The sequence below is a fragment of the Halichoerus grypus genome, chromosome 5 (genome assembly GCF_964656455.1).
Source record: "Halichoerus grypus chromosome 5, mHalGry1.hap1.1, whole genome shotgun sequence".
Lineage (NCBI taxonomy): Eukaryota > Metazoa > Chordata > Mammalia > Carnivora > Phocidae > Halichoerus > Halichoerus grypus.
The window spans coordinates 20,315,149-20,338,214 of NC_135716.1; the positions used below are offsets into that span (position 1 = coordinate 20,315,149).

The following is a 23,066-nucleotide window of genomic DNA, read 5'->3' on the forward strand; positions in this document are numbered from 1 at the left end:
ATCTTGGAAATAGATGGATAAGTCAATGGATCAGACAACTATTTCTGTTCCTTCTTATTGTTCTCCTTACACTCTAGGCCAGCCAAAATGAGTTGCTTAGCAGTGGCTTCTGAGAAGACACAGCTATCAACCCAGCTGTGTTTCTAAAACTCACAGTTTCTTAGATATTTCTGGAGACTACTACTCCCTAGGCTCCTGGAGTGTCCCACTCCTGCCCACCCTAAGGAGGTAGCTTGAGAAATGCGTCGAATCTTGGGGACAGTCAGTGTCATAGGAGCTCTCTGGTGGTGAGTAAATTCATGTCTGAAATACATGTCATTCATCTTTGGAGCAGAGAGTGTTAGGAAAGCTGCCAATTTCCAGGGCAAGGCCAGTAGAGAGAGGAAAGCAATTCTAATATTAGAGTGTCAAATTCATGTCATTGCACTTACCTTTTGGCCCCATGCGTCCCACTTTGCCATGTTTCCCCTCCTCTCCTGGATCTCCCTTTTCACCATCATCTCCTTTTGAAATGGAAAATGAAAGAGTGGAGCAGCTCAGATAATAACATAGCACATCCTCCCCGGGATATAGTGGTGAACATGGTTGGAATCCATTCCTCAGCCCAGTGCTTGCCCTATAACTCCGATGTGACTATGTATACAGGTGCACATGAACTGGACACTCAGGGAAAGAGAGGACACTTCCAGTATCTTTTGTCTTTCACTTTTCTCCAGATTGTTGGGAGAGATCCATTAAGGGGATGTGACTGCCCAGTGACCTCTGAACTAGACCTGGGCAATCGATCAAAAGCTCCTCACCCCTTCCCTTGTCTTGAAATGTATGAGCTGTCCACCATTCCCACAGTGGGAACCGTTTCAAGGATGCAGCCTTGAGCGGGTGAGGTGTTGTTGAGACCATCTGGCTGGTATATGTGACTGAACCCTGATAAGTTCTATATGAACTTTTGAGATTCTGGCATACGGGTGTGGAGACCTCATCTTACCACCACCGAAGACAAGCCTCATCTGTAACTTCCCTTGCTTATTAACACCACCACCTACCAATCTGGATTGGTCTGCCTCTTTCCTTGGTCTCCCCTTGCCCTCAGTGTATGGGGTGGGGGTGGGGGGGCAGTTTCAAATTTTCCACAAGAAATTCCCAAATTTGCAAACCTATTAAGTTTATGTTTAAAGAAATATCTTTGCTGGTGATTTCCTGAGAACTTTATTTGGTTTAACAAATCTTTTTTTTTTTTTTAATTGAAGTGTAGTTGACAATTCTACATTAGTTTCAGGTTACAACATACTGATCTGAAAAGTCTATAGATTGTGTAGCCACCATCTGTCATCATACAATGCTATTACAATAGCATCAGTTATATTCCCTATGCTGTGTCTTTCATCTCTGTGATTTACTCATTTCATAACTGGAAACCTGTACCTCCTAATCCCCTTCACCCATTTTGCCCATCTCTCCACCTCCCTCCCCTCTGGCAACCACCAGCAAGTTCTTTGTATTTATGGGTCTCTTTCTACTTTTTGTTTGTTTGTTCATTTATTTTGTTTTTTAGATTCTATGTACAAGTAAAATCATATGGTTATTTGTCTGTCTGTCTGACTTATTTAACATAATACACTCTAGGTCCATCCATGTTGTTGCAAATGGTGAGCTCTCATTCTTTTTTATGGCTGAGTAATATTCCATTGTGGGTGTGTATACATATATATTCGTATACATTATATGTGTATATATATACACGCATGTGGGAGTGTGTGTGTATATAAAACATCTGGTGTGACAAATATTTATTTTTGCTGGAGAATTTGGCCAGTTCTGGAAGCATGTACATGTACAAATATGTATATTGATGTGTGATACATATATAAATAATATATATATTTATATATAATTATCTAAATACATAAAAATATATAAATGATAATTTACACTTTATAAATTACTACTCTCTGACTGCATGCTTGAGAGCCCCCAAACTGTAGGCATAGACCAGGAAGCTAAGAACAGAAGACAGGAATGGGGAAGCAAAGCAGTTCTGTGTGAGCAGCAACTATCTTAGTCATAGATGGGTCTAGCTCTGGTACCTGCCCAGTCAAGGACTGAATGAGTGCCTTAATGAAAAGTATCCTGGAGGGACACCTGGGTGACTCAGTCGTTAAGCATCTGTCTTCGGCTCAGGTCATGATCCCAGGGTCCTGGTATGGAGTCCCGCATCGGGCTCCTTGCTCGCTGGGGAGCCTGCTTCTCCCTCTACTGCTCTGCCTGCCGCTCCCCCTGCTTGTGCTCTCTCTCTCTCTCTCTGACAAATAAATAAAATCTTAAAAAAAAAAAAAGAAAAAGAGAAGTGTCCTGGGGGTGCCTGAGTGGCTCAGTCAGTTAAGCATCCGACTCTTGATTTCTGCTCAGGTCATGATCTCAGGGTCTTGGGATTGAGCCCCGACTTGGGCTCTGTGCTCAGCAAGGAGTCTACTTGGTATTCTATCTCCCTCTCCCCCGACCCTCCCCCTGCTCACACTCTCTCTCTAAAATAAATAAATCTTTAAAAAAAGAAAAAAAAAGAAAAGAGAAGTGTTCTGGACTATAAATCAGGAGCCCTGGATTTTCACATCATGTTAGTCACTGATGGGTTGAGCAAACCTTCAAAAGTCAGTGATAGAGCTTATTGGCTTTGAAGTAAGACAGATCTGGTCTTTCTCAGCTTGACCACTCATTATCTGGAGAAAGTTGGATATGTGACATCCCTTTCTGAGTCTCATTTTCCCCTCTTGCAAATTGAACTAATAACACCTACCAAAGTGGGGCCCTTGTCAGAAGTTTAATAAGATAAAATGCATAGGAGATACGGAACATAATCGTGCAGTGGTGGCTATTGTTATTCTTCACTTAATGTTTTAGTTTCCTCGTCCTTAATGTGGACTTTATACCTGCCCTCCCTTCTTCTCTCAGTTGTTTTAGGATCAACAAGGTAAGTATGTGAATGTGCTTTGAAAATAAACAGCACAACACACACAATATTATGACCAGCTACCTACATTATCACATAGCAATCTCAGGATATGAAGAAGTCCTGTCCATCACCAGTGGAAAGAAATAGAAAGAAGACTTCTAAAGACAAAAGTGAAGCGCCTTAGACAGTTTAGGAGAGAGAAAGTGGAGATGTCATTTATTCATCCAGAAAAAAACATCATCAGCCATTTTCTATTTTTTCTGAGAGCAGAATGTTAATATTTTAAATGAAAGCATAAGCCAAGTATGGAACAGTTGGATTTCCAGGTCGTGAGATTGGTCAAGCATTAAAACACTTCACATGTGAAGCTCTAAAATCTTCTTCTAGGGAAGGCTTTCAAAAAAGAACACACAGAAGATTTGTGTGATCAGACCGGAGGGGTGAAGTGGATGGGTTAAGTGGCATTTCTTTAAATAAAGTTAGTAGCAAATGTTTATTGAGTAATTATAATGTGTGCCAACACTGTTAATCATCATACCAATTCTAGGAGGTGGAAACTATTATTGTGCCATTTTATGAATGGGAAAACAGACTCCACAAGATTAATTGCTTGCCTATTGTCATTGAGCTTGTGGGTGGTAGAACTGGGATTCAACAGGTGTATCTCTGTGCCTCCAGATCCCTACCAATAAACAATGGTCCCTTCCAATCTAGGATTTTTGTGACCCTTCGCAGATTCTGGAGTTTAGGTAATTTGACATTGTGCCAAATTTTTCAGGGGGGGAAAAGAGGAGATCCAGAAACAATGACTGCTTTTGTTCCTTTTTAAAGAAGAAAAACAATGGGGAAGAAAAAAAAAATAGCCTAGTATCTCAATGACTTAATTCACAGGGAATGTATCCTTAGAGTAGTTCAGTATCACTGAGAGTTGGCTTTGCCATTCACTAGCTGAGGGAACTTGGGAAGTCCTTGACCTTTTCTAAGTCTTGATTCACTCATTTGTAGAATGAACAAAATACTATCTTCTTCAGAGGGTTTTAGCAAAGGTAAAATTAGAAAAGTGTTTTCTTTTAAGAAGCCCTCGCTAACATTTTCAGGCTAGGCTAAATTCTCCCTTTAATTATGTTGATTGTTGAAAATAATGAACTTTATACCGAATGAGCCCATTTTTCGGTTCTGTTCCTTATACTCATCTGTCACCTGTGGAATGGCTGCGGTCATGGGTGATTTATTCTAGCATCCCCATCATTTGACACAGTGTTTGGCTCTGATGTTTAATAAATATAGTTGAACTGGATATATCTTGTGAGCCATAAAACATTTTACAAATGTAATGGTAGTGTTTATTGAATACTATGTGCCAAAGGGGTTCCTAGTCCTTGAAAAGCATTCTGTCATTTGGTCTCTTCAACAACCTTTGAGAAGAATACTATTCTTAGCTCCACTTTACAGACGAGGAAATGGGTCAAAGAAGGGTTAAGTAATTTCCCAGCGTCGCATAGCTTGCAAGTAATAAAGCCAGGATTCAAACCAGGGCATTTGCCTTCAAAGCCCTTCCTCTAAACAAACTAGATGATTGGGAATAAATTCATTTCTGGGTCTGGGATTGCTCTTCTGTATGATGGGACCAAAGATGCATGTCCTGCTCACTAAAGGGCAAGATCAAACACAGGCATATATGTGAAGCACTTTGTGAATCATGAAACCACATGAATGTGAACTACTGGTGCCATTATTTCTCCTCCTTCTGCCCCCCCTCCCCCTATGAGTTTTCTCATTCATTTTCAAGAAAGTATCTAACTGAAAGCAGCCAGATGAGTGAGTTAGTCATCTACTGCTCCCTGGTGGCTCCTGATGGAGACCTGGGAGGGTGAAAATAGGATTATTCTTCTGATTTGTGTGCCTGCCTCCTAGCCTGGTGGTGAGCAGGCTTCTGGTAGAGATGAAGTAAACAACTTGTGCCCTTGCCTTCAGCTTGTATCCCGGGATCATTTGATCTTTGGGACTTGCTTTAATGAGAACAGAAGAGAGGTATAAAAGCAAGCTTTGGAAAGGATCCCCCACATGGTTCACAGTTGTCTGCTTTCATCCTCTTGGCAATATTTCATTGGGTTAGTAGTGCAATTTAGACTTTCTTTTTTTCTTTTAAAAATAGCTACTTACATTTTAAAATTAAATGAAAAGCTATCAGTTGAAATGAACTCATTTCAATTTTACAAAAATGATTTGTTTAGGCCCCCCTAGGCCACCAGCTTGCTGTGATAATCTTTCCAGCAGAATTCCAGCAGAGCACACAGTTGACCAATTTTTCTTAGGTAAAGTTTTTTTTTTTTTCCCAACAAGCAAAAAGTCTTTTAAAATTAAATTCTAGTTTGAAATGAAATAGCTGAACCCAGGTCAGTACCCCCTGCTCAAAGGAAACAATTATTAAAAATTAGTGAATTGATTTTGGAAATGTTAAAGAAAATTCACCAGGAGCTGTATTTTTCTCACTGCCAAAATAATCTTACGGACTAGGGAAAAGTTGTTAGTGATCCTTTTCCTGATCAGCCTTAGAACTGAGTGGAGTGGGTGGTATGGTGTGCTTTTTAATGGGGCCAGGACTCTTCCCTAAAATATATCCTTCCCATCTTTAGCTACCCCTTCTTGCCTATTGCATTCTCACTCTTGGAAAGCTCTGTAGTCAAATCGATTATTCCCTGGACCGCTCATACATACCATGTATATCAGTATGGTCATAAAATGGACTATCTCTCAGTGCTTTGACTTCCTTGATCACAACATCATTCTTTCACTGAAAACTTAAGCCATCCTTAGGAACTACTATGTTTGCTTTCTATCCATCACTTACTTTATCAGTCCCTCTGTGCCTTTACCTACCTCCCTACGTGTCCTGAATTCTTTCAACTCAGTCATTCCCACACAGCTCTCCCTAAGGCAAAAGGAGTGCCCTCCTTTGGTGAAGAGGGCTCTGGAGCAAGTTATATCATTTTTCTGAGTCTCCGTTTCATCCATTAAATGGAGAAAAAACAATCATCACTTCATAGGATTGCTGTGGCCTAATGGGGACAATGCATGAAAAGTGTTCCGCACAGTGCCTGGTGCTTGGTAAGGTTATCTGTTCTTCTTTTAATCAGAACAGAAAGGAGGTATAAGAATGATGATGATCATCATCATCATCATCACCAGAAAAGACGTCTCTTTTTAACCTTCCTTTGTATTCACTACCTCAATCCTTATCCTATAATCATCACTTACTTTTGTACTTGACTATGTATACTAAGTAAATTTTCACACAATAAAAATAAATAGAAATAAATGTATACCCATTACTGAGACATAACAATTAACATGTTGCCATTGCTTCATCCATGTATTTTTACTGACTTTTTAAAAAAGTAAATTACAGACACGATGACATATCTTCCTTAAATACTTCAGCAAATCTCTAAAAGGTAAGAACATTCTCCTATGTACACATAATATCGTTATGCCAATCTTAAGTTCGACTTGGCTATGGGGATTTGCTAAAGTCACCTTTATAGAGCTCTGTGACCTTGTTCATCTTGAGCCCATACTACTTTGCTGTATATAAACTCATAAAAAAGGAGTGAGCCCTTAGAAAAAGGAGCAGACATTCAGAGGAGTAAACCTGGGTTCAGTGAATACAAATTATGACAAAAATTCCATTCTTTCTTTTGGAAGGACTACTAATAAATCAAGAAGCTGTCATGACCAGAGTGGCTGGAAGAAGACACATGTCCATTGGTCAGTCATAGAAAACTGCAGTTTCTGTGAAGCTGGGGTGATATATTGGTGAAATCCATGGGCTTCGCTCTTACAGGTCCTGAATTCAATTCTTCATTATATCCCTTTCCAGCTCTGTGAACTTAGGTGTGGTATTTAACCTTTCAAAGTTCCTGTTTTATCTGTAAATGGAAATAAAAGAGGACCTACCTGTTTAGTCTCCCAAATTGAGGGCTGCTTGCTTACTCTGAGACACATGGTACTTTGATTCATTTTGATAGTTTTGTGGTGGAAATTGCTGGTAGAGGAAGAAATCAATAAAAAGTTTGCTTATTTCCTTTTTTCCCTGTCAAATGTACTGCCAGGTAATGTGTAGTCTTACCTGGATTGCTCCTGCCCATTCCCCAAAGGTGGGATTTTTCAGCTCTCCAAGGGTCTTATACCCTAGAACTGGTGCCAAGCACTTGGTTGACAGGAGCCAGCAGGAGAAGGTGATCTGTAATTTGAAACCAGGCCTCTGCAAGCATGGCTCACTGACCCTCAAAGATAGCAGTGGTCATAAACTGTGGAGAGATGATAGGCCCGTGGTGAGATTTCATCATGGCTCTCTTTCCTCATTTGAGACACTGAGGGGTTTTTCTTCATATTTATTTTAATGAAAGCATAAAAAATGAGCAGGCATGGTTTCCAAAAGAAGAATGATTTGTAGACATTACTTTGCATATTCATTGCCATGAGGCAACTGATCTGTGGTCAAGGGAGACAAGACCTTGGCTAACCTGGCTTAACTACAACAACAACATAATAATAAACACTATGTTCTATGAATAGAAAAAAAATCTTTCTATGACAGTGGGGCAGGGGTCCTCTAAGAGATTTTCTGAGGCTCTTCCCTAACACTACCTCACCCAGTTATGAGGAGTGTATATGAAATAAGACCATCCTTATAAAACAACACCTTTCCTAATACATTTAAAGCATTTGCAAAATGTTTATTTTGGTCCTAGAGCAGGGATATGGTTACAAAAGAACCAAGTTCATTTTAGTCAGTAGGAAACTGCCTGCCTCTAAGGAGAAAAGCTGTCCAAGGGAGAATCTTATGTGGAAGAAAGCAGCTCTTAACCAAGATGCAGTTTGCCAAGGGTTTCAGCCTTTGGAAACACAGGTCTTTGGAAAGTTGGTGCTATGGGCAGAACAGGAGCTTTATAGTCTGTCATGGGCTGGGTTGTTTCTTCACCCCCAAAATTCATATGTTGAAGCCCTACTCCCAGTACTTCAGAATGTAACTGTATTTAGACAGAAGGCCTTTAAAGAGCCAAGATGTCCATCAACAGATGAATGGATAAAGAAGATGTGGTATATATATACAATGGAATATTATGCAGCCATCAAAAGGAATAAGATCTTGCCATTTGCAACGACGTGGATGGAACTGGAGGGTATTATGCTGAGCGAAATAAGTCAAACAGAGAAAGACATGTATCATATGACCTCACTGATATGAGGAATTCTTAATCTCAGGAAACAAACTGAGGGTTGCTGGAGTGGGGGGTGGGGTGGGAGGGATGGGGTGACTGGGTGATGGACACTGGGGAGGGTATGTGTTCTGGTAAGCGCTGTGAATTGTGCAAGACTGTTGAATCTCAGATCTGTACCTCTGAAACAAATAATGCAATATATGCTAAGAAAGAAAAAAAGAAGAAGAAGAATGTAGCAGGAGGGGAAGAATGAAGGGGGGGAAATCGGAGGGGGAGAAGAACTATGAGAGACAATGGACTCTGAAAAACAAACTGAGGGTTCTAGAGGGGAGGGGGTTGGGAGGATGTGTTAGCCTGGTGATGGGTATTGAGGAGGGCGCGTTCTGCATGGAGCACCGGGTGTTATGCACAAACAATGAATCATGGAACACTATATCTAAAACTAATGATGTAATGTATGGGGATTAACATAACAATAAAAAAATTTAAAAAAAAATAGATGGTAGACCTGACTGAACACAAAAGCTAAAAAAAAAAAAAAAAAAAAAAAAAAAAAGAGGTGATTAAGTTAAATTCTGGCTGTTCGGACAATCCTGATCCAATCTGTCTGGTGTCCTTATGAGAGGAGGAAATTTGGACACACAAAAGGATGCCAGGGATGAATGCACTAATCCCTGAAAAGGCCATGTAAGGACACAGTGAGAAGGCAGCCGTGTGCAAGCCAAGGAGAGAGGTCTTAGCAAAAAGAGACCAAATCTGTTGACTCCTTGACCTTGGACTTCCAGCCTCCAGAACTGCAAGACAATGAGTTCCTGTTGTTTAAGCCACCCAGTTTGTGGTATTTTGTTATGGCAGCCCTAGCAAACTAATTCGTAGTCCCAGAGACCTGGGCTCAAATCCTACATCGCCACTTAACAGCTCTTTAATATCATACTAAATATGTTCTCTCTCTGCTTCTGTTTCCTAAACTAGAAAATTGAGGTAGTTAACACTTTTCTTATGGGATTGCTTGAAGATTAGATGATATTATGGATGGAAGAGCTCACAGAGGATCCCTGTGCACTGAGTGTGCCCTTATCGATCCACTAAATATTAAGTGTATAGTGGGAACCTACAGGTTTCATCTTCCTGGTATCCTCGATCTGTGCTTCTGGTAACAGCTCCACAAATTTCCATAGGAAACCACACTTGCTTATTCTTAGTCCATGTGGTTTGAACCTAACCCACAGTGATTGGCTCAGCAGTGGGCATGGGACCCAACAAGAGCCAGTGAGTCTCGATTTGTAGATAAGCCTCCTCAACAACTCAAGCAGTTACAACTTTCAAAAATGGAGACTTGCTCTTTCTGCAAGGGTTGCAGAGAAGACAGGCTATTATTGAAGTGTCAGAATCTGTTTTACCACCATGAAGGGAGAACCTTCTTTAAAATGAAGTCATTATCGAGGAAAGCGGAACCCAGGTACGGAGGCTGAGTCCTGAGCACCTGACTCCAGACGGGATGTAGCACAGCTTGAGTCCCTCCCTGTCACATGAGACTAAACAGGCTCCTTCTCTCCTCTCTTTGCTTGTTTGATTAACCAGTGTAAGCTTGGTTTGTATTTGGTTTCTCTCACCTGCAAACATGTTTCCTTACTAATATAACTACTAGACACAGATCAGGAAAATAAGGGCCTTCCTCTGAGGAGATGGAAACCTCAGGAGAGGATGTGCACGTAAGCCTATAATTACTGGGATAAATGCTGGGAGAGCAGCTGTTATGGAAGCGTGAAGGACGAAATACCTGCCTCTACCTGCTCACACCTGAAACTCTTCCCTGGTCTTTCTCAGGAAGAAGTAAATGGGATCCCTTGCATTGGGCTCCACCAGAATAAATTTATATCTTCAGGTAAGTGAAAAAGAAAATAAGCTAAAATACAAATTTGTCATTAGATGAGGGCAGGCTGGTACTAAAACGTTCTCATCAAAAAAAGTTCGTGTGGATTTTTATCTTCCATCCAAACCATGCATCCTATGCATGGGTTTGGCTCACATGTCACCTCCTCTCCCCAGGAGGCTGCTCAGTGCAGGCTTTCTGCTGCTGCTGCCATCTCCCTAAGCATCAGGAGAGTCTCATTCCCTGAAGGGAACAGCCCTTGTACTTCGTAGCATCCACCACACCCTGTCAGATTCTGGGAAAAGTCAGGGAGGATACACTATTTCCTTTATATCCTTAGCACTTGGCACAGCCACTCAGATGCAACAGGTGCTTTCTCGATGAAGGTTTTCTTTTTTTTTTTTTAAAGATTTTATTTATTTATTTGACAGAGAGAGAGATAGCAAGAGCAGGAACACAAGCAGGGGGAGTGGGAGAGGGAGAAGCAGGCTTCCCGCTGAGCAGGGAGCCCGATATGGGGCTCGATCCCAGGACCCTGGGATCATGACCTGAGCCGAAGGCAGACGCTTAACGACTGAGCCACCCAGGCGCCCCTTGATGAAGGTTTTCAAAAGGAAAGGAATAATACCCTTAAAGTGAAGATCGATAAATGTGAGCTTAATGACAATACAGTCAAATAAATTAGTCATTGATTAAAATGTTATTCTCACAAATGGCTGATTAATGAATGGACTTGAGGCAGCCGAGACGTCTGTGTGATGGCTTGTAACCTAGGAGGGCAGCCAGCCTGGCTCTACTGTTCCCTCCACCCCATGCTTTTGTTTCCTCCTCTTATTTGTCCATCTCTCCCAATGTCACCGCCATGCTCTCAGCTGCCAGGCTCAGTCCCCAAATGGGTTTTGGCACTTCCTCCTTCTGAATTCCCACCTTGATTCTTACTTTTTCTCACATGCGTTCTTTCTTTTTCCTCCCACCCTGCTGCCATTATTCTACCTTTCCCTGTGCTAATACTCTAACCCCCATTCCTTGCAGGCGGTCCCTAAATGGTCTTCATGGTGTTTTATTCGCTGGTGACTCCAAGTGCCTAGAATAGTGTCTGTTCAATGAATAATTGTTGAAATATTAGTTTCCTTAGATCTGAGCTTCACTTTTTCAAGCCATCTTGCAGACGAATCTTTATAAAAATCACATTTTCATTACAAAACTGTCCCATTCAAAACATTTCAGCAGTTCCTCTCTGTTTATAGGCCAAGTCCAAACTAGTTAGTCTAGAGTTTGGATTTTCACAGACTGGCATCAATGGAACTTTCTGGTGTTATTTTCTGACATTGACTTGCATAACCTTCTATGCCTGTTCAACTTGTTTATTCATTTTTCATTAAAAGGTCTTTCAATTCATGCCACCATTGAAAGACTTTTCTCTCTGTTTGAAGTTCATCTCTCCAGAGGAAAAAAGCAGAAGTCATAAAAGAGAAGAAAGACATATATGACCATATGAGAAATTAAAAGTTTTTATATGGTAAAAGAAGTCACATAACTATATAGAGTTTATAAACAAATATATGACAAACAAGGAAAAAAATCAAGCACTAAGACATATATAAGGTGATTAATATTCTTAACGTGTGAACAGCTTTTGCAAAAAGACAATAAGTGAAATAAAAAGATGATCTAAAAATATAAACAATAAATGATAGATGAACAATGTCCATACTCACTATTAGTCAGAAAAGTAATATGGAAATGTCTATTATCATATGTTGCCATCAGATTTAGTAATAATCTAAAAAACTAATAGCATTCAAAGATGCCATAGATGCAGAGAGCACTCAGTCATTGCTTCTGGTAACATGAATTGCTACAGCATTTCTGGAAGCTAGTCTGTCAATAAGGATTAAAATAAAGAATCCACACCTTCCATTGTACCTTAGGGAACCTATTTTATGAGAATAACTGTAAGAACTAATGTATATATATGTATATACATGTGTGTGTATTTATGTATATGAGAATGTTTATAGTGGCAAAAACAAAAACCATAAACAATCTGAAAGTGTATCATCATCGTGAAACAGAAATATTGTGCAGTTGCCAAAAATAATGAGTGCGAGAAAGACCTCTGAAGAAGGTGTGATCTCCATGTTATATTATATAAAGAATGTCTCTTGGAGAGTCATTTGCATATGAGCCCATTTAAAAGAAAAAATAAATAAACAGAAAAAATATAGAGAAACATGTTAATACCAAGCTATTAATGATGGTTACATAGGTGAAATGGTTCGGAAAATGGAAGAGTCACAGTGAAAAGTGAGATCATTAGCTTTTTCTTTACACATTTTTATTCTGCACATATTTACACACTTTATATGGTATTTTTTAATTAAATTGTTTATTTAAATTCAATTTAGTTAGCATATACTGTATTATTAGTTTCGGCGGTAGAATTTAGTGATTTGTCAGTTGCATATAACACCCAGTGCTCATTACGTCAAGTGCCCTCCTTAATGCCCATCACCCAGTTACCCCATTCCCCTACCCACCTCCCCTCCTGGAACCTTCAGTTTGTTTCCTGGAGTTCAGTGTCTCTTATGGTTTGCCTCCCTCTCTATTTTCATTTTATTTTATTTTTCTTTCCCTTCCCCATGTTCATCTGTTTTGTTTCTTAAATTCCACATATGAGTAAAATCATATGGCATTTGTCTTTCTCTGAATGACTTATTTCGCTTAGCGTAATACACAGGCTATGTGTTTCAACAAGCATGAAATATTCTTGCAATTTGAAAAATAAATCATAAATAATGTAAAGAAACTGTGGATCTTCTCTTCTTTTGTAAATTTTACCTATTAGTCTTGTCTCAAATTCTAAATTCTCTGAATTTATTGATAGAATTATTTCCTTGGTAATTCACCATCTGGTTCCTTGTTACTACTCTCTAATTGCTGCCTTAGAGTATTATTTTAAAGCACACTGTTATTTAACTTTTTGTATTAATGTCAACTACTCAATTAGAGTGCAAGTTCCTTGTTTTGAGGGCAGGTATTTTATACTCTGTTCTCGAGAGCTGCTCAAAACTTCACAATTTGCTCACTCACTCATTCATTCCTTGAACAAATATTTATTGAGTTTCTACCAGCTACTAAGTCCTGTGTTGAGTCCTAGGCATACAACACTGTCTCAGACTAGACATGATCTAAGCCTAAAAGTTTGGTGGGAAGGAGACACCAGACAAGGTCTTATAAATGTTATGAGTACTATGAATGGGAAATTACCATGTGTGTTGTTGGCATCTAACAAGGTGAGATTTTGAAAAGATCGATGATCTTTTTTCTTCTCCCTGGTAAGGAGATTTGGCTTTTATTCATCTATAGGCTCTCTCCTCAGATGATAAGATAATGTATCAAATAAGGAAATAGAATAGAAATGCTTTTTCTATATTAATATTCTAAACAATGTAAGGAAATATAATATGTAAGGACATATATTGTGATTAATTTATCTAATAACAATATCAATGACAATATTGATAACAACTATGTTTACTGGGTGCTTCCTATGATCCAACCCAGGTTGTTGATGTGCATGACCATGATGTCAACCAATCCCTTTATTGTGCCCCATCAATCTCAGAGACCCATAAACTTTATTCCCCCTTCAACTAGTTCCTGTATAACCTAGCAAAAAAAAAATGAGGATTTCAAGGATCCTGCAATGTTTTCTACTTGAATTATAAAGCACCTCTTCTTTGTTTTCAGGTTTATTTGGTTTAAGAAGAATTACTACCTGGAACCTGCAAGTTTTTTGTAGTCATTGCATGTCCGAGTAACAGGGAGAAAAAAAGAAAACAACTAACATTGTACTTAATGAAAAATACAATATTAAGTTTTGTTGGGCAGGTTTTTTTCCTCCTGCACATATCATTCATTATTAAAATGCATTCACAGCCAAGTCAGTAGAAACAAATGCAAGGAGGAATCCCATCCATCCAGGACAAAGTGGCATGCTTCTGCAATACATTTTTATTTGGCAGTAGTTAAGAGAGGAAGATCTGGGATCTGAGGGCTTAGTTCAAGTCCTGGTTCCATCACTGGCTCACTGGCAACCCACTTAAGTTCTATAAGTCGAAGTTTCCTCACTAGTAAACCAGAATATTGAAATATCTCCCTCACAGTGTTTTTGAGAGGAGTAAATGTGCTAATGCATATGAAGGGTCAAACGGTGTCTGGAATGCAGTGAGCGCTCGAGAAATTTATGATATGATAGTATCATCCACTAGGTCACCCAGAATTTCCAGCCACTAGAAATTAGAGGGATACAAAGAAGAGGCCAAGGGCAGGGAATGCCTCTTTAGCCCATACCTTGGCTGTGCAGATTTGCAACTCCCTGGCTGATGTGTATTTTTGCTTCCAGAGATTTGTGCGTCTGGCATTGAAACATTTACAGCACTCTGTAGATGTCACACACAATATTCTGTCTAAAATTCCTTTCAGTACAAAGTGGGGCAGAAGCTAATGTAAAGAAAAAGAATAGCATTATAAGTAATAGCTATGCGATTATATCCCAACATCCCAACCCATGGACATCCCACCCATCTGTGAGAATGACAGTGTCCTCCCTGATGATTCCACTAAATGAAACAAGTTACAAAAACCATGAGTCAAGACAAATAGTGTGATTTGTTTTTGTAGAGAAGAAATGCCTAAAAAATATTTATGATCTCTATTTTCAACTGCTTACTGGACTTTTCCATATGGATGTCCAGAGGCAGCTCAAACTGTTTAGAACTCATTATCATCTGCCAGTTTTGCTTCTGAAATCTCTCTCTAATCTCCCCTCTTTCTCCCTATCCCAACAGCCCTAATTCATCTCTCATTTTTAGTTCATGTCCCACCAGGATCTTCTCACATCCTTTCAGTCCTTCAGCCTATCTTCAGCCCTGCCAAGAGATTTGTCTACCTAAAAAAATATCTAAGTTGCTTCATTCTCCTACTCAGATTTCCATTGACTCTTCTGCTTTAAACTATCATTTGGCTAGTCAGACCTGATACAATCTTAAAACTTCTACAGAGTAGCTGTGAAAACCAAAACCAGAAAAAAAGAAGAAGAAAGAAAACCCAAGGTATAATGAAAATTAGGGTAACAAAGTGCAGTAAGTTTCCATTTACAATGAAGCTATTGGAGCTAGAATAGGGAAAACATTTTGTGCTCCACCTTATTAAAAGATTGAGGTAGAATAACACTTAGTTTCTCCTCCTTTGGACACCCCTGTTCTAAGAGTAGGTCTCCATTGACCTGCAAATTAAGTCGATAAATTTGTTGCATTAGTGATGCATTTCAACACAGCAGAGTACTGTGCCCTAACCTCCCACATCCACCCATATTTCTAATTCCAAAGAGTAAGATAGGAAGAAATACAGGAAAACAGGCAGTAAAATGATGCATTTTGGGCGATTCGGTTCTCAATGGTAAAGCCTTGTAGGCAGGTGCAGGAATACCCTGGCATCAATGAATGCTGAGCATTTTAATTTTGCATACCCTCATCTGTGCAGAGCTACAATGTTAGAGAAACAGGATGAGGGATCAGGAGAAAGTTCCACGTTAGCATGGTTGGGTCACCTTAGAATAATACCAACATGATATTGCCTCCCTTCAGGGTCCTCTAAGCTAAGAAAAAAGGTCATATCCCTTGCCTTTGTACACTCCATGTGAGCATTATTTCAGTGTATTTGGTTTGTGTCTATGGGTTAGTAGTTTGCCCCAAGATCACTGGTGGCATGGTCTAGCCTTGCTCTTCAATTGCTAGGATAAATCCATTCTAGAGACCTTCCTTTGTAATATATCCAAGTCCCTCCTTCTCTTTGGAGACTTTCACTTTGGTCTGCAGCATATTGTTACACTTGTGACATTTCTCCATCTCCCAAGCTCCCTTTGGACATAAGGGCCTCTTTGGACACTCAGCATGTGGTCTAAGGGGAGGGTACTTTGGCTCTGAATGTCAAAATCCTTTTCTAGATTTTTGTTCATCTCAAGCAAGGCAGAACAACATCATTTAAACTATTTTTGACTGCACTCCATACTGTAATGTCTTGCACATACACTCATCCCTGGCTGATGTCAAATAAATGACGCTCAGAAGAGTCACAGGCACAGGCTTTAGTTCGTTCGTTCGTTCATTCGTTCCTTCCTTCTTTCCTTGCTTCCTTCCTTTATTTATTTATCCCTCTCTTTAAATAGGGATAATGATTCCTATAGTATGTCAGTGGAACTAAAGAAAAATAATTGATAAATCCTTGGTAAATTCTAAAGACTCATACTCATATAATTTGTTTAACAGATATAAGTATTCTCAAGTGGCCACAAGAGACCTGAAATAATGGTTCTAGAGTTTTCAAGTCAAGACCAATCACAGTAAATAATTTGAAAACAATTAAATTCTTTAGACGCGACTTCAGTTGAGTCTCTGAGTGTCAGATTTTTACTGCACATACTTATAATTTATAAAAGAGCAGAGAATGTTCTAGAATATAATTTAAAGAGTTTTGTAAAATTATAGAATATTACAGATCAAATATGTGGTGCAAAAACCAGACAAGACTGCTTATGGATCAGAATATCCAGAAAATATGTGAAAAGGCCAAACAACACCATTTCTAACAGACGTAGAATTTCATAAACACAAATAAAGAGTGAGAGACTTAAGTTGTATCTGGCCTACACGTATGGTCGGTGACCCAAGGCCAACAAAACTGCCTGCCTGGGGCACAGGAAAATATTCCCTAAAGGACGAAAAAAGACCAGAAAGCAGGAAAAACATTCTCATTTTCTCTTGAGTTTTGCTAATCCATGGTTTTCGAATATTTAAAGGGTCCTTGGCAATATGTCAGGGACAGTACTAAGTGCTTTGTGTGGCTTAACTCATTTCTCCTCACCAAGACCCCTTAAGGTAGTCACACTTATCATCCAATCTTTTATTACTGAAAAGAAAACTGAGGTTTGGTTTTGTGGGTTTTAGCTCATTTAATCCCATTACATCCCTAGGGGTATTTACACTATTGTTATTCCTACTTAATTGATCAAGAACACCAGACTCAGTTGGAGAACAAGGGAAAGAAGGCAACATGAGTGAAGAGAAAGGGTGATCTCAAGTGAACTACTGACAAGAGTTGACTTTGCAGGGGTACTGCAATAGAAAGGAAATTGCAGCAAGGAGCAGAAGGTGGTGGCATTTCCCTGATGGATTTCTATTTAAGGAGCCAACTTTACAATCTGTGAGCCTTTCATTAGGGATGTGGGGAGAGAGGAAGCTTATGGTAATGGAAAATGGAAGCTAATGGGAAAAATGAGGATAGCTAAGCTATATGCTACACATGTTTTAATTTTCAAATTAAGCATTTGAGATGGACAATAACATTATCTCTATTTAAAGAATGAAAACACTGAGGCTTAAGGTCTCAAAGACAATAAGTGGCAGAGCTCAAATTCAAAGTCCATGATCTTTGCCAACATGCAAGTACCTACTACTACCATGGCCCTAGAGGTGATAGATGGATAGCCAAGTTATTGTGCAAGGGAGTTGAGGAAAGGGGAAGCCTGGGGAAAGGATACATGCTTATTAAAATGAAACAAGCTAAATGTTTTTTAACATTATCATCATATCTCCTGAATCATCTTTGCTCACACCTTGATTGCCTGGAGTTTTACTCTTCCCTTTCTGGTCTAACCTTGAGATGCTTTCTTGGCATCTACCCAAAGGGAAAAGGAGAGGAAAAAATGGTTTGGAACACCCTGGCCGAGCCACTTAAAATTTCGGTCTGTCTTTATGCATAAAATACATATTAAAACTCTCAATGAAAGAATATAGTGAATTAATATAGTTAATATAAAGGTCTTGGGAAAATACCTACTTGCTTAACCTCTCTGATAAAGCCACCAGAAAGAAATTAGCAACTTAATTTATATCAAGGTGACCGAGCTAAAACAATTCCGTATGATGTTTATGCATTGACCTCACAGAACTCCTTTTCTAATGTTAATTTAGAAAGCTAAAGGAAGGATCATTTCATGCTTAATGAGACTGATGAAACATGAGGGTGATGATACAACCTGGCAGAATGGAACAATGACTGGCCTGGTGATTGGAACAGGAGCTCCAATTCTAGTCCTGCTGCCAGTTAATCACTGTATGACTTAGAACAAGTAATCTTAACTCTCTGGGCTTCAGCTTTAACAAATGCAAAAATAAATGGAATTAAACCAAGTTACCTCTGATAGTTACATTACAGGTAGTGAGACTTCCAAATTGGCTGTGAAAGTGATCCAGACATTCCTGGGCATATCTGGCCATCTGTTTGGGGAAGTCATGAGAAGCTTGTTTGCACTGGAGGCTGAAAAGATTCCTGGAAATAACTCGATATAGCTAGGATCCAGAGAGTGAGGGGGTATCTGGTAGGGCCTACTGTGCAAATGGCATTGGAGCTAAAACCTAAATGAGGAGAAGGAACGATCCTTGGGAAGGAAGATCTGGGCTGGGCTAAGTTTAGGCCAGACAGAAGGAGCATCAAATACAAAGATCCTGGGCCAGGAATGAGAGACAAAGCAGGGATGCCTGAATCAGACTACAAGTGGAAAAGCAGTTTGATGTGGGAGAAGTAGGGAGAAGCCAGATGGAATGCAAAGCAACTTTTAGGCCACACACACAAAAGTCATTGAAAAAAAGCTCCTAAACAAAAAGGTTAACGGAAGCCAGCATAAGCAATAAGGCAAAATATCTTTAATTTCCAAGCAAACTAATGAAGTAATGGAGTTGATTATCAAAAAGAAGGCATATCATTACTTTCAGCATATTTCAGTATCCGGTACAATGTTGAGCTGTGAGGTGGCATGAATGCCATGTTCTCAGGCATTGTCACATCCATTTCTTATCACATAGGGGTCAGTGGACTATATTCTCAAACCTGATTCTAATTGAAGCCAGTGGGTGTCATGGAATGGCACTGGACCCAGAGCCAGAAGGCCAGGGCTAAAGTTCAAATGGCTTATCTGTTCGGTAAGTATGTGAGAGACCTTGAGGGTTCCACTTGGCCTTGTTGACATTGTTTCCTTATCTTTTAAGTTTAAAGTAATTGCTACCACATAAGGCAATTATGAAAATTAAACAAGATAATCTGCTTGAAAATACTTTGGAAATTGTGAATCATCACTCAAATATTTCTTATTGCTCTTACATTTCTTTTTAACATTTCTTGTTAAAATTTCTTGCCACTGCTGTTCTCAAGGGAAACCACTAGAGGTCAGAATTGTACACGAATAGTTTCAAGAAACGACACAGGTGGGAAAGGGAACATTTTCTACTGAACAGCATAAAATAATAAATTTAAGGCATAGAGAGAAAAATAAAGATGGCTTTCAACAAAGAAGTTTTGATAATTGGAACATTGCTTATTCCCAAAATTGTTACTCAGCAGACAGATAAATAGGGAGAGGAAGGAAAGACAAATAGAATTTAATTATCTATTTATACTGTCTACACGGCTTGAAGTTTATATTTGTTAGCTTATATTATTCTTAAAACAGTTCTCTAATGAAGCTCACTTTGCAAATAAAGAAACTAAAGCATAAATAGATGTAATAGCATACTGAAGATCAAAACAGATTTAATTCCATATCCTTCTTACCACCAAGTCATGCTTGGGAAATAATGCAGTAAGAAAATGGTGAGTCTATATTGGACAACATCTTATATGACTGGTTAACATTACTTGTTTTCCACCTGCAACTCTAAATAGTTTATTTAGTTCTCAGTCTCCCAAATGAATTTAGGGAAAACTCCTTTTATTGTTTCTCAGAGCTCCTAGAAGTTTCTGAGCACAGTGCTGGTAACTATGGTATTGACATGATTAGCCATGGAGAAAAATATACACCAGCCTGCTCTTGGGAAAAATATATTAAACAGAAGCAATAATTCCATCCTTTAAATATTTCCTTAGCCATCAAGCTTTTTTTTTCCCTTTTCTTTATTATTAGTATTTTTTTAGAAATAAATACGCAAATCTGCCTTGTTCAAGGGTAGGGAGGTGCTATTACCATGTTCATGAAGGAATGAGGTAGGGTAGATGGCAGTTTATATCTTGAGAGAAGACGAAGACTAAGTCTTGTTTTTCATTTGTAGGCACAACATCCAATGCCTAGGGTGGCAGAGAGTCGGTGATGAGCACATGCATGGTGCTCCATATGCATGAATACAGGCAATTTGCAAAGAAAAAACCAAATTAACTGAGCCCTGAGTCCAAGAGTTTACAATCTCATACAAAGCTTGAAATGTAGACATGTCCTAGGACAAGGGCTTTAATTTGAAACCTTTAACACTGAACATGAGGCCTGAGATGTAGGAGGTATTCAGTACATTCCGTTCCAGAATTGTGGAATATTTTTAATAAGAAAGGAACTTAGAATTCATTTTGATGCAAAGTCCTCAGACTCTGGGGGAAGAAAAAATCATACCAGGTTCCTAGCAGACCTTGTTCTGGAACCCCTGGGGTTCTAGATGACACAAGCTCAGGAAAAGAATGAAAGACTTACATTGTTTGAAATCTTAGCAAGGTTTCTAGTGGGAAGGGGGATGTTTTGCATTAAGAAATGAGGGTAGGAAGACCATGATGAACAGGCTGTTGGTATCCAATAAAAATTAATTGCCCACTCCTCCCTCCTAAATTTTTTCTTTCTCTACTGCTCATGACACTAATATATGTTATTTAATGCATCTCTTATGCCTAAAATAATGCTTGGCACTTAATAGGTATTTGATATATGTTGGCTGAATTGGAATAAATAGAATTGTTGTACTGGAATGCATGATATTTGGGATGTTATTTTGACAACACTTTGTCCATTCTTCTTCTAGCTTGAAAGTTGTAGTTTCTCTGCAAGGAAAATTAACGGTCCTATTCTCAAATGGACACTCCCATTTGCAGGGACAAGGAAAACTTTAATTTTCAGCATTTTCCATGATACCTCAGGAATAACACAAAGTTCCTTGTACGATATTGGAAAGTCCAGTAATAGTTCTAAGTAAATACTTTTATTTCTAATCAAAACTTTCTTTTCTGAACATTTGCCCTCACATTATTCATTTATTCACCCAAGAAATTATTTGGAAGCCCCAAGGTCTCATTGTTCCTCCCTGCATTTATTTTATGGTATCAAAGGTTAAAGCTTGGATTGCAATCTTAGGAGGAAATTAATTCACTGATTAAGAAAAATGCACTTTAAGCAATACACATTTAAATAACTGACAAGGATAGGGCGATGTATTTCTGCTTTTTCTGAAAGACCCTTTTTTTCTATTTAAAATTTTAAGCAGCTGCAATTCTTCCACCCTATAGCCTGGAGAAACATAGCATGAATTACTAATAAGGGAGCACCAATTTGCACTGCAGTGACCACTTCCAGAACAAAAGGGTCAGAACTAAAACCAGGAAAACCACAGCATTTTTTATCAACCAGTTGCTTGAAGCACATTTAGACCTTGGCTCTACTTGAAAAAATTCTGCAATAGTCTATCACCCTTCAGCTGAAGGCACTTGGCCCCAAAGACTCCACTTTCAATAAAGAAATTTCATTTATACACTACCTGCATCCTCGACAAAAATTTTCTTCTTCATAGGAAGCCCACTCATTGAATGAAATATTCAGAAGATTTAATTTTCTCCTTACATAGCTTTTGCCCAGTAACTTTACCAAAATCAGTGCTGAGAAAGGCGTTGGAATAAAAAGAGCCAAAGAATAGAGAGGGTCTTAAGGAAAGCATTCCTGAAAGACTAACGTCTTGGCTTGTGTACCTTCCCCCTGGAACAGCATGGAGGAGGGAATTTTCCCGTGCCCTGGGTGAGGTCCACCCCTTCCCAACATGCTCTTACCTAACATCAGGGAAGGTTTTTACAAAAATAACAGGCCATTGGTTTTCCAAAACAGAAGGAAAAGAAGGAAGGCACACACTAAGGAGAAGAGAAAGTCATTGAGAGTTACAGTAGGGTTGAGGGAGGAGGGAAGAGAGTTCACTTACTATATATGAACATTTTGTTTTTCTTTCCTCACCTTTGGGTCCTGGTGCAATTGTGTGTGTAGCACAGACTTCAGTGGTAGGACGGCTATCCATGTCCAAACCCAGACTTTGAATTTGCAAAAGAAAGAGCACCAGAAGGATGGACTGCTTTCTTCGAAGTAGGGCTCCAAAGCCACTCATTGCTGTGGTTCTTCAAAAAAGGATTGCCCAGAAGTGCCAAAGAAGTAGCTTTATTTTAAATAAAACTTCTGCTTTAGGGAAGAAAGTAAAGTATCTGGAGGACACATTCCAAAAAGGGCTCCAAAGACAAGCAGGGAGCATATCCTAGGTTGTTTATTTTCTCAGTATTCTGAATGGACCGTACATTGTCCAGACTGTTTATTTTCAAGTGACAACAGTTTACTGAAAATTATCTCTGAACTAAACACTCGAGAAGAAACAACCCAGAGAATGGAGAGGATAGAGATGACTTCTGCTCAGCACATGAGCTGACAATTTAATATCCCACATTGCATTTTTATGTTGGGTTCCAGAAAGATGGAGCCAGAGATTGCTTGAATTACCTGCATGTTATGGATACACTATGCAGGGCTTTGAGCTTTTTTGTAAGGAAATATTCATTAATTGTTTGTGGCAACTGAATGCTAGCACTCCCACTGCTCTTCATGACCTTATTTCCTTCTGTTGTTACAAAGAACCGTCTTGGGATTAAACTCCAAAGGAAAGAACACCAGCTTTTCTGCAAAGCAATTTGGCAATAAATATCAAGAATATTAAAAATGTTTATAGCCTTGATCTAGTAATTGTCTTTCTGGTACACTATTTTAAGAAATTATTCTGAAATGTGAACAAAGCTTTATTTGAGAAAATATGGCAAAAAGAGGAGGGGGCATCAACTGCCTAACAATACATTATGGTTGACAAATCATAGTAAATACAAACATATGAGAGAGTACGACTTG

General features: G+C 39.0%; 1 protein-coding gene across 1 annotated transcript in view; it reads right to left on the reverse strand.

The window, feature by feature from the left end:
* The window catches only part of COLEC10 (collectin subfamily member 10), a 36,693-nt gene extending 14,340 nt beyond the window's left edge, over positions 1–22,353 (reverse strand). The window contains exons 1-2 of the mRNA XM_036120286.2: positions 22,137–22,353; positions 432–503 (exon numbers count right to left, since the gene is read on the reverse strand). Coding sequence (XP_035976179.1) covers positions 432–503; positions 22,137–22,284 — 220 coding nt within the window. The 5' untranslated portion in view covers positions 22,285–22,353. The remainder of the gene's footprint in view (positions 1–431; positions 504–22,136) is intronic.
* Positions 22,354–23,066: the final 713 nt, after the last annotated feature.